This window comes from Apium graveolens, chromosome 2 (genome assembly GCF_009905375.1).
Source record: "Apium graveolens cultivar Ventura chromosome 2, ASM990537v1, whole genome shotgun sequence".
Lineage (NCBI taxonomy): Eukaryota > Viridiplantae > Streptophyta > Magnoliopsida > Apiales > Apiaceae > Apium > Apium graveolens.
Genome location: NC_133648.1, coordinates 101,150,200 through 101,161,552, shown reverse-complemented (window position 1 = coordinate 101,161,552; position 11,353 = coordinate 101,150,200). Strand labels below are relative to the sequence as shown.

At 34.6% G+C, this 11,353-nt stretch overlaps 1 protein-coding gene and 1 long non-coding RNA gene across 2 annotated transcripts; both read right to left on the bottom strand.

Moving 5' to 3' along the window:
* Positions 1–841: 841 nt before the first annotated feature.
* LOC141706468 (uncharacterized) lies at positions 842–1,468 on the bottom strand. The gene is made up of 3 exons (XR_012568831.1): positions 1,401–1,468; positions 1,198–1,296; positions 842–1,116 (listed from the first exon to the last, which is right to left on the bottom strand). It is a non-coding gene; the product is annotated as an uncharacterized LOC141706468 (long non-coding RNA).
* A 4,472-nt stretch (positions 1,469–5,940) lies between these two features.
* Positions 5,941–8,142, bottom strand: LOC141691802 (uncharacterized). Its single transcript, XM_074496558.1, has 2 exons — positions 8,108–8,142; positions 5,941–7,921 (listed from the first exon to the last, which is right to left on the bottom strand). The coding sequence occupies exons 1-2, from the start codon at positions 8,140–8,142 to the stop codon at positions 5,941–5,943; spliced, it is 2,016 nt and encodes a 671-aa protein (XP_074352659.1).
* Between the last annotated feature and the right edge of the window lie 3,211 nt (positions 8,143–11,353).

The window sequence follows — 11,353 nt, the reverse complement described above, 5'->3', positions numbered from 1 at the left end:
TTTAAACTACTAAATGATATTCAAGAAAAGATCATCAGCATCATCAAGAATAGCCACTACTAGAAAAACGTCAATAGACATCGGTTAAAAACCGATGTCTATGTATGTAAAAATCCGATGTCTTCGTGGGTGATGTTAAAGACCCCCCTATTTAACATCGGTTTTAAACTGATGTTAAATTGAGCATAAAACATCAGTTCCAAGTTTAAAACCGATTTCTATATCTTGATATTAAATTTCCCATGCATATCTAATCTTCATATATCATCATAATATGATATTTTTATCAATTTAAATATATGTGAGCTAAGCAAAATCTTTCAATTTAAACAATAAACTGATGTTACTAGTACCAGTAACAACAGTTTTCATCAAACAACCGATGTTAATAGTACCTTTGACATCGGTTCTTCATTGGTAACTGATGTCTATTTTTGACAAACTGATGTCTATGATGATTAATAACATCAGTTTTTTGTTTCAAGTTTTTTTTTGCTGTAGTCTTTAACATCGGTTTTTACTGATGTCAATGGTCAACTAGAACTGATGTATCAAGCTTTGATAGACATCATTTTTTTATTTTGTAGCAGATGTTTATAGTATTACATTAACACCAGTTTTATGTCAATAAAATGATGATAAATGGCTTTGTTTTAAAATCAGTTGGTTTGTATAAAATGATGTCTGATCACCTGTTTTATCCATGCAAAAATCAGAAACACAGATGCCAAAAAATTGCCAGAAAACCAAGCAATTGCCATTTAACAACCAAATTCAGCTCCAATATTTACCAAACTATCATTCAATCTCCAGCCATCCAAATTAACATCCCAATCTCCAAACATCCAAATTATCATCCCACCATACTAGCTACATAGTTTCAAATCTAAACCACCAAACATGAAGTACTAGACATTCATCCATATTTTCTAATTACTAGTTACAATCCGAATACATGTAACCAAAATAAAGGTGTTTTTCAGATTGCAATATAGGTACCAGTCGCCAAGCTAGAGTCGCCAACAACTACATGATGGATTGGATATAATCAAGCGTCTCATAGCGAACGATGTCAAGGTCCTCCTCTGTATAAGACTTGCGACTCTTGGAGGCCCACTGGAACACAAATATACTTATGTCATTCCTCAACCAACTGAAAAGTAATATTCATACAATTAAGAAAAGTAAAAAATATACCTTGTCTAGCAACTTCATCTCCTGGTCCTCAATTAAATCTTTCATATATCGCATGACCACATATCCACATTCTGTGCCACCTGGTTGTTTAGGGCATCCCTATACATTCCAATAAATTGTTGACAATTAGTGAACGGGGAAGATTAATCATAATTCCATATTTTACAAAAATGAAAAATTAAAAAAATCGACTAAATACTCACAACAAGGTTTTTAATTTTGGGATTCTTGTTTACCCGTCCTTCTTGAGCATTATAAGATCTCACTGCCCTGTAAATGTTATAATTATAAAATACAGTGTCAAATCCGTTAATTACCGATTACATTCAATATATAATTGTAAGTTGAAGTAAAAAATTACCGCATTAAAGCCTTTTCAAGGTCCTGGGGATGAGGATGATGAGGCAATGGATTAAGGATGAAAATTTCTGATTCCCAAAACACAACTAAAATCCAATGTAAACTGTTTTCATTATAAACAAATTAAAGTGAGCAAAATGTAATTTAAAAAATACATATCCGACAATTTTATATACATTATAATTAATTTACCAACAACTATATGACTAATCAAGGCCATACAATATTTTAAAATAGGACGCACAAAAAGAGACATACTTGTAGTTATAAGGCATAAAGTTCATCCGAAGAACTCCATCTTTCAGCCTTTGCACAACATATTCATTAAATTCATCATTCAACTTGTATGTGGACGGATGAAGAAAAGCAAACATCGATGACAAATCTCTACCCGGCCTATCCCGAAACACTGAATACAAATACCTAAAAAATAAAAAAAATACAAATTACATTTTCTGTAAATAGATCATTACTATATAAAATGAGACCAGATTCTAAAAAAGTATAAAAAGAAGCTTACGCCATGTATATTGATATAGCAGACTGTCCAATCATTTTAAACTCTAGCAATTCAAGTATGTTCTCATGAAGCAAATATACAGTTCTTTCAATTCCAAAGATTTGAAAATCACATGGAACCGGTATCGAATTTCCACTTTCCTTCATCACTGTCGATGCAAATTTGTACAAAAGCCTAAAGCGAGGAGGCACATTGTCCTTTGGCTTCACAGAATTAAATGCATTATGCATTCTTTGCACCTCACTCACATTCCGCGCATTTTTCCTTTTCTGTAAATAAATATTTAAGCATATAACCGGTATTATTCACTTTAGTGCAAATTTGTACAACCTCCTAAAAATAATGACACTTGGTTTGTAATTAAATTATATACCTCGGAACCAGTAGTGGAGGTGTATATGATCATGTCTTTGGGCCATGCCAAATGAGAACCGATGGCTTGCTGGACGGTTTCTATCTCACCAACCACAGGAACAGGCACCAAAGCATCGTCCTGGATGCTTCCGTCCACCCCAACACGAACAAACCCTGGTTCTAGAGGCACTCCATGAACCTCTCTACTCATTTCATCTCCGTCATCAAAAACAACACCAAAAGCTACCTTGTTATCAATGCTCTCCACTGCCATTTCACATTTGCGAGGACCCTATAGTTTATAATTATAAATCAAAATAGACACTATTGGCTCAAACAATTTAATAACATGCAATATTATCATAGAAATCAATCAAGTATACACTGTAATTGTATACCTTTTGTCCCGGTGGACCAGGAGGAGGAATAATAACAACAAAATCTGCACCATCTTTATCCTCAACGGTCATCAATTCATCTTCCATCAAATCTTTTGCAACTTTCCTTCTGTTCTTTTGTTCTTGTTCTTGTTCTTTTACCCCAGGACAACTTGCTTTTTCAGACATTGGTGAATGTAGATTGCCCCCAGCAACCAAAGCTTTCAACTCAGCAATTTGCAACTCAAGATTATGAAACTGCTCTTTGGTAACGTGATTTCTTGTCTGTTTCGGTAAATCGAAGTACAATGTTGGAGGTATGAAGTTTCCAACCCCACGAACCCTTCCCGCATGCTCGGGAGTTTCCAATACACTGGTGAGTACATCATTAGTTCCATCCGGCTTGAATTCACCATTTCTTTGCTTTTCGAGTAAGGAATCCTGTTAAAACCATGAGAGTAATTAGGTATGATTGGAAAATTAAAGAAGCAAAAAATTATAATAAGTCTTACAATTTGTTGAATTTTTTCTGCCAGTTCTGGGTCAAGAGTCCCATCTTCTGTCATACGGGCTTTTTTCCACATAATTGCCCTATCTGGCCTTTCTTCAGGCTCCAACCTCCCCGAGCGTTTCTACAAAAATTAAGATACATTCATAAAATTGAAAATATGAATACTACAAGAAAAATGATAAGACTCTTACTTCTTCTTCTTCCAATCCGATGTATCCTTTTCTTGACACTCGGTGTGGATATTTCCGTTGTCCCACTCTTTCACTCTGTTTTTTATTCTCTTCCTGTATACAAAATAAATCTTGTTGATTACTGTATTTTTACAATTAAATCTACTCCCAAAAAATCAAAAAAAAAATATGGTCCTAAATTTAAATATATATATATATGTAAGTAATGCATACCTCCCACTCTTTTGTGACTCTAGCTGCAACAAATCGTCTCCATGCTTTCTTCCCGACAAAAGCATATTGCTTTGGTGGCTTCTGTAGCTTCTTCTTCTGCCTAACAAAAGGCATCACATGTTTCGCTGTCAATTTAGCCTTAAAATTTCTCCATTTTGCGCCTGCCGACTGTAGAATCCTCTTCCGACTTTCAGGAATCAGTTCGAACGTATCCTGAAGCACAAATTTAACAAGTTCAGACAGTGCAAATTTTTTTAAATAAAAACCATGAGATTAATGTCAATTGCGATTGTAAATGACATACCTCAAGATCATTCCATATTTTTTGTTTCAGTTCAGGGTCAACCTTTGGCCAAGTCGGAATGTCAATTGGCACCATTGTCCTTGCCAGCATACCTATGTAGGACTGCAGTTTGTGTCGTTCGTCTCCAACTGGAACTGCAACTCGATTGAACCGCAAATTCAATTTCTCTCCCCGCGCTTTCTTCATCACCACTTTGTGCATAGCACAAACGCCTCGTGCTGCTCCAGATGTCCTGCTTTTGGTAGATTGTGTAGTACTTTCAGTGGGTTGTGGAGCTGTCTGCTGGGGAACAATGGTGTCCGCTAGAGCAACCGGGTCAGGATTTGGTACCGCTGGAACAATGGTGTCCGCTGGAACAATGTGATTTTCATCCAATGATTCTTTAGACTGTTTTTTAGATTTTTTTCCTTTCTTTACCATATTTCCTGCATTAACCAAAAGGAGTAGGAATAATAGATAAGATTATCATCATACTAGGATTATCATAATCATTCTAGCACAACACACATCTAATGCAAGATATATAATTAACTACACAATCGCCTTTTCAACGTATAACAACATACAGCAGAACACATAAAGCATTTACATATTTTTATCAGTTGCTTCTACAAATTCTAATACTTACACTCATAATAAAACTCCAAGTAATAAAACTCCAAGTAATTATATCATATTTTTAGCATTTCATACATATCATACAACAAATTATTTATCCTTGGATCGCTTCTTCAGCCAGATTCCTTCGCCATCCTTTCTTTTATTGCCAGCATTAGACTCTTCGTCGTCATCAACACCAGAATCAACTATGGGGATGTTAGAGCAGAATGGAGGGTTTTCTAGAATTGTGTCTCCAAGATCATCATCATTGTATATCTCGTGATAGTCTCTAGTTGTTGAGGTCAATACGACTGACCAGTTGGAATCAACGGGATCTTCGACATAGAAAACTTGTTTCACTTGATCAATGGACACATATTTGTCATTCTTGTGGCCTTGTCGACTAAGGTCCACAAGTGTGAAGCCAAGTTCATCAGCCTTGACACCTCTGTCACAGTCTACCCATTTGCACAAGAACAACGGGGCTTTAAATGAGTGGTAATCCAATTCCCATATTTCTTCAATCCTCCCGTAAAATGTCATATCACTCTCTACGGGATTTAAATCCTTAGCACTAGAAACTTGGACAGTCTTAGCAACTAACGAGACTCCACTATTTTGAACAACCCTAGCATCGTCTCGCTCCTTTGTGAAGTATCGGATTCCGTCAACTAGATAGCCATCATAAGTCAAAACAGTAAATGATGGTTTTCCTGCTAGCCACCTTATCGTTTCAGAAACACCTTCGACTTTCTCGTTCAATTCAGTCATAACTTTGTTCTCAAACCATTCAGCAAATAGCCTATTATGCTCCCCAATCATCCACTGAATAGTCTTTTTTTTTCCTTCATAATTTTTTTCAAGCAACTCCTTATGCATCCTTTGAAAATACATAAATTTTTTGGTTACAAACTAAAATAATGCTTATACAAAATTAATCAATAAAAGAAAAAGAAAAGTGACTTACTTAACATATGGAAACACTTCACTGTTGTTTAAGAGGACGTGTAAATGCGCCTCATCTCGTTCTTTCTCTTCAACAGATTTAACTGTTGCAGCCGATAATGGACCAGAAAGTTTGCCTTGGTCCTTCGGAAGTCCGGCAGTTGTCAAACTATTTCTAGAAAACTCAGCGCAAAATTCTACAGATTCTTCTTTCAAGTATGCTTCGGCTATACAACCTTCTGGAAAATAACGGTTTCGCACGTAACTTTTCAACACTTTATTAAAACGCTCAAATGGATACATCCATCTATAGAAAACTGGTCCACATAAACGCAATTCCCTGACCAGGTGTACTATTAGATGTATCATTATATCAATTTATCAAGTTTTGATACGTCAACAATTTTTTCGAGCTCACATAAGGTTAATACCACATCAGCTTGCAATTTATCAAGTTTTGATACGTCAACAATTTTGTTGCACAAAGTGTTGAAAGAGAAGCAGAGTCTTATTATGCTAACTCTAACATTCTTCGGAAGTACAGAACGAATTGCGACCGGGAGTAATTGTTGAAGGAGTACATGGCAGTCGTGAGACTTCATCCCAAATATCTTTAAATCTGCCATGGATACACAATTTCTGATGTTTGAGGAATGCCCATATGGCAACTTCATTGATGAGAGTGATTTCAACACTTTTCTTTTTTCAGCTTTTGTTAGAGTAAAACTAGAAGGAGGCAGATAAGTTCTTTTTTCTCCTACTTCTGGAGCTAAATCAGTTCTAACCCCCATTTCCATCATATCTAGCCGAGATGCCTCACTATCTTTGGACTTGTGTTTTAAATTCAGTAACGTCCCAACTAGACTATCGCACACATTTTTCTCAATATGCATAATATCGAGGCAGTGACGAACGTGATGGAATTTCCAGTATTCCAACTCAAAAAATACTGACTTCTTCTTCCAAGCACAGTCCACCTTCTTCGACTTCTTTACTTCCTTTCCATAAGAAAATTTAATTTTTTCTTGTTGTGCCAACACCTCTTGTCCGGAAAGGGGTTGCCTTGGTTGTCCAAACTCTTGTTGACCATTAAAGGCTGCCTTCTTCTTCCTGTATGGATGATGCCTAGGCAAATACCGACGATGACCTTGGTAACATATTTTCCTACTATAAGGTAAATAGTTAGCAACGGTATCATCACCACACACTGGACAACCCAAATAACCCTTGTTGACACAGCCAGACAAATTACCATATGCCGGGAAATCGTTAATCGTCCATAACAAAGTCGCCCTTAAAGTGAAAAAAGTTTTTGTGAAGGCATCGTATACATTCGGTTCACCTTCTTCCCAAAGTTTTTTCAAATCATCAACTAACGGTTGTAAGAACACATCAAGGTTGTTACCTGGTTCATGTGGACCGGAGACCAATATAGTTAACATCATAAATTTCCTCTTCATACATAACCACGGAGGAAGATTATATGTTACCAATACTACCGGCCAACAAGAATACCGATTAGTCAGCCCATTGTTATGTGGGTTAATACCATCAGCCGACAAAGCTAGTCGAAGATTTCTTGGCTCACTTCCGAAGGCAGGCCACCTGTAATCGATATTCCGCCAAGAAGGAGAGTCGGCAGGGTGGCGCATCTGGCCATCATGAATTCTTTGGTTGGAATGCCATGTCAACAACTCAGCTGTCGAAGAAGATTTAAACATTCGTTTAAATCTCGGGATGATCGGAAAGTACCACATAACTTTTGCCGGGATTTTATACCTTTCTCTACCATCCTTACCCACCTTCCAGCGAGATAGCTTGCACTCTGGACACTCCGAAGCAGTCTCATTTACACCCCTGTATAGAACACATTCATTGGGACACGCGTGGAATTTTGTATACTCGAGGCCTAAATTCGAAAGAGTCTTATTTGCTTCATATGTGTTAACAGGTAATGCATTATCCTGAGGTAGGAATGAGCCAATTGTAGAGAGAAGATCGCTAAATGCGCTATCACTCACACCGAATCTCGCTTTCCAGTTATGTAATTTTAACACCGAATCTAATTTTGTGAAGTCGCTGCCCTCAAATAAAGGTTGTTGAGCATCGGCCACAAACCTCTTAAAATCATGCGAGTCTTTATCATAGTCATCGCCCCCTGATTTACCCCCCGGATTACGATATGCTGCTTCACAAACCACAGCAGCTTGTGAAGCACCAGCAGCCGCCGCTTCCGATGCAGCAGCCGCTTCTGATGCAGCTTCAAAGGCTGATTTAAATGCATCTGCATTCTGCTCCTCTTCATGAGGAGGCACTGTGCTACCAACAGACGACCTACCAGTCTTGGATCTATGCCAAATCCAATCAATATACCCAAGACTAAAACCATTCTCGTAGAGATGACCCCTTATTACTTTGACCGGAAATTTTTTGAAATTAACACATTTACAGCAGGGGCAAGGTATTTTTTTAGGATTTTTACAATTTTCTTCGGCGTAAATCAAAAACTTTTCAACCCCGACTTCATATTCCAACGAATCCCTCTCTTTTGAAATCCAATCTTTCTCCATATTCGTAGGATAACCTATTTCCTACCTAATTTCCATATCAAATATTTCAAAAAAACAACGTACAATTAGTAATATATATGTATTACTATGTATAATTACCGGCAAAGTAGAACACGACACTGATTGATTAAAATGATGAAACGAAACACAGAACAAAGCTGAGCACGCCACTAGACAATAAACATAGCAAATTAATATAATTTACGTCGATGCTCGTAAAGTATTAGCTTTCATAGGCCAAGAAAACTCTACTCACATGCTAATTATCATTTCTCAAACAACTTATTAATTAGCTACTTTGTTGTTTTATTACAACTATAAATAACTTATTCCCTCTCTCTGTTTCATCCGGTTAAAACGGATTGCAACAGACTGCCGTTACATTCATTTTTAGAATATAAATCATATAAATCTAAGCTACAATCATATAGCAGAACCTACAAGTTCTGCTTGATTAATTAGAGGTTGATTAATTCATTAAAGTACATATATACAAGAGTACTGTAAATTTATAACACCACAAAACTTTATAAAGTACTTGCACAAAGTTAAACAATGACCATTACAGAAATTAACCAATCGTAGTCGCCTAAAATTAGTAACTACCCTATTCTTCAACATTCATATAGTTCTAAAAAACATACAAACATACTCAAAAACATCGAAATTACCCCTCTTCAATACCTCTAAATCAAAATTAACCAAAAAATACCACTAAAAACATTCCCAAAATCAAAATTGATTGTTATTCCTTTTCAGTAATCTGCATTATACTATCAAAAAATCTGCATTATCAAAAAATCTGCATTATCGATTTAGTAGTACAAGACATGGCATGCATTTTAATGTTTACATTATACTATAAATTCCTGGCATTTTATATATGTTTACATATATAAAAATTATATGTAAACTGAAAATAACAAAATCATATCATTTAAACAAAATAAAAAAAATAAATAAATCATAAGCAAATTAGGGTTTGCTATAGGACAAGTAACTCATTTCCATACTAATTAAACAAGCAGATGCAGATGAGTAAACTAATTAAAAAATAAAAAATTAGGGTTTCAAATTGAAACCCCCAATTCTGAAATTAGGGTTTAAAACTTACCTAATTCAAGCCTTGGTGAAATGCAACCTTAAACTCCAACTTAGCTTCAATCTCCAACCTTAAACTCCAACTTAGCTTCAATCTCCAACTCCGACTTCGACTTCGACTGCAACTCCGACTTCGACTCGATACAATGCAACAAAAATGAGAGCAGCAAGGTAAAATGAGAGCAGCAAGGTGAAATCTACACAGGAAGGTGAAATAAGAGCTGAGAGAGGGATATGTTCTTGGTGATGAAATGAGAGATGAGAGAGTGATGAAATGAATACGTTTTTGTTTTTTGTTTGTTATTTTTTGTTTTGTTAGTTTTTGATTTTTTGTTTCATTTTTTTGAAAAAGTGGGGGAAGATGTGGGTGAAAAAAGGGGGAGAATTTTACTAAGTCAAAAAACAGGGGGGGGGAACACTTGGAGGGAATGAATTATTTGGTTAAGGGGGGAAACGGGGAAGGCACGTTGATTAATTTTTTTAAAACAGACATATAACATCGGTTGGGCTAAAAAACTGATGTTTATAACAACAAAAGACATCGGTTACCAAAAACCGATGTAGAAAACACCTTTTACATCGGTCAAAAAAGCAACCGATGTCTAAGAGGTGATGTCTATTCTACTTTTTCTAGTAGTGAGCTATGGAAGATATGGCATGGTTCAAAGAATTTTTGGCCAAACATTCTTTGAAGCATGTGAGGTCCATGATCCTACAAGGAAGAATGAGAAGAACATGTATTGCTTGTTATGCCAATATGGTCAAAGGTTGCTGCTAGGACTCGAGAACTAAATTATATTTAAGGGGAGGATCCACATGTTTAATGAGATCTTTCTCATATATGAATGTGAAACAAAATTTATTTGGCAAGTTCTTATTCTTAATGTCACTTGAAGCAAAAAAATTGCTTCTTGATTATAATACATAATATAATTTGTAATTTGTTTATATTATCATCATATATGAGCAGTTCTTCCATATTACTTACTATCATAATAAAGCTATTAATTGTTTGGATTGTAATTCTTTTTTATATCTTACATGGGTCTTTATCTAGAAAAGTAATAGATTGTTGGTATGCCATTTTCATAAATTGAAAAGAGAATCAATAAGTAAAGTAATATACATGGTAAGATAATCAAGACATAGTCAAACAAATGTGCATAATCTCATCTCAATTTGTAAATATATACATTTAGAGGTAATAAAAATTATTGTAATTTTTTTAAAAAAAGTTTATAAAATTTGTGCCAAACTTCTATGAGTTAAAGTCGAGTTTTTGAAATATTATTCAAAATATGGGGCACATAGAGTTGTGTATCAAATTATTTAAAATAAACAAGAAATTTACCAAAATTTATATTTTATTAAATAATAAAATATCACGACCTTTTAATACTAGTACATACATTTTAATGATATCTTTTATAATTTTAAAAGAATATCAAAACTATTTTATGATTATTTTACAATCTTAATTGATTGTATTATAAAATATTCTATTAGATCTTTATCTAACACCATTTAATTTTAAGGTATTTTAAAAAATATAAATTAAATGTAATTTAAAAAATTCAAATAAATTTATTTTAGTAGGTGGGCATAAGATGTTTACACGGTATCTACTTAATACACCCTCCATCTCATATTACATGTATTATTAATTTTCTTTTATGGTAAAAAACTCGTAACCGCTATATTTCGGGTGTGTACTAGGTAAACACCACAAACTTATTTATACTGTTTTGATTATTTTGTAGTTAAATTAACTATACTTTGATCGATAATCAAAATAAATTTATATATTATCATAAAAAGTTAATTACAAATTAAGTATAATATCGAGGAGTATACTTTAAGTCCATCATATTTTTAAGATTGTAATTAAGGGTATTTTATTAAATTCTTTTCCGTAATACTTAAGTAGGTTCGGTCAACGTTCAAGGGATCAAGACAACTGTAAATCTGTAATCCATGTATTAAGTTTTCATCATTTAATGTTTGAGGATTTTAAAAGTAATTTTTTATTACTGTATGAAGTAAAAATTTACGGCACTTAGTACAACCCATTTCCACCCATTTTTAAGATACATCTACCTCTCAGATGTAT

Bases quoted from the DNA above. Each gene is read 5' to 3' on its own strand.
- LOC141691802 (XM_074496558.1), bottom strand. From the start codon at position 8,142: ATGGAGAAAGATTGGATTTCAAAAGAGAGGGATTC. The intron at 7,922-8,107 runs GTTGGAATATGA...GATTTGGCATAG, and splicing joins ATTTCAAAAGAGAGGGATTC to ATCCAAGACTGGTAGGTCGT.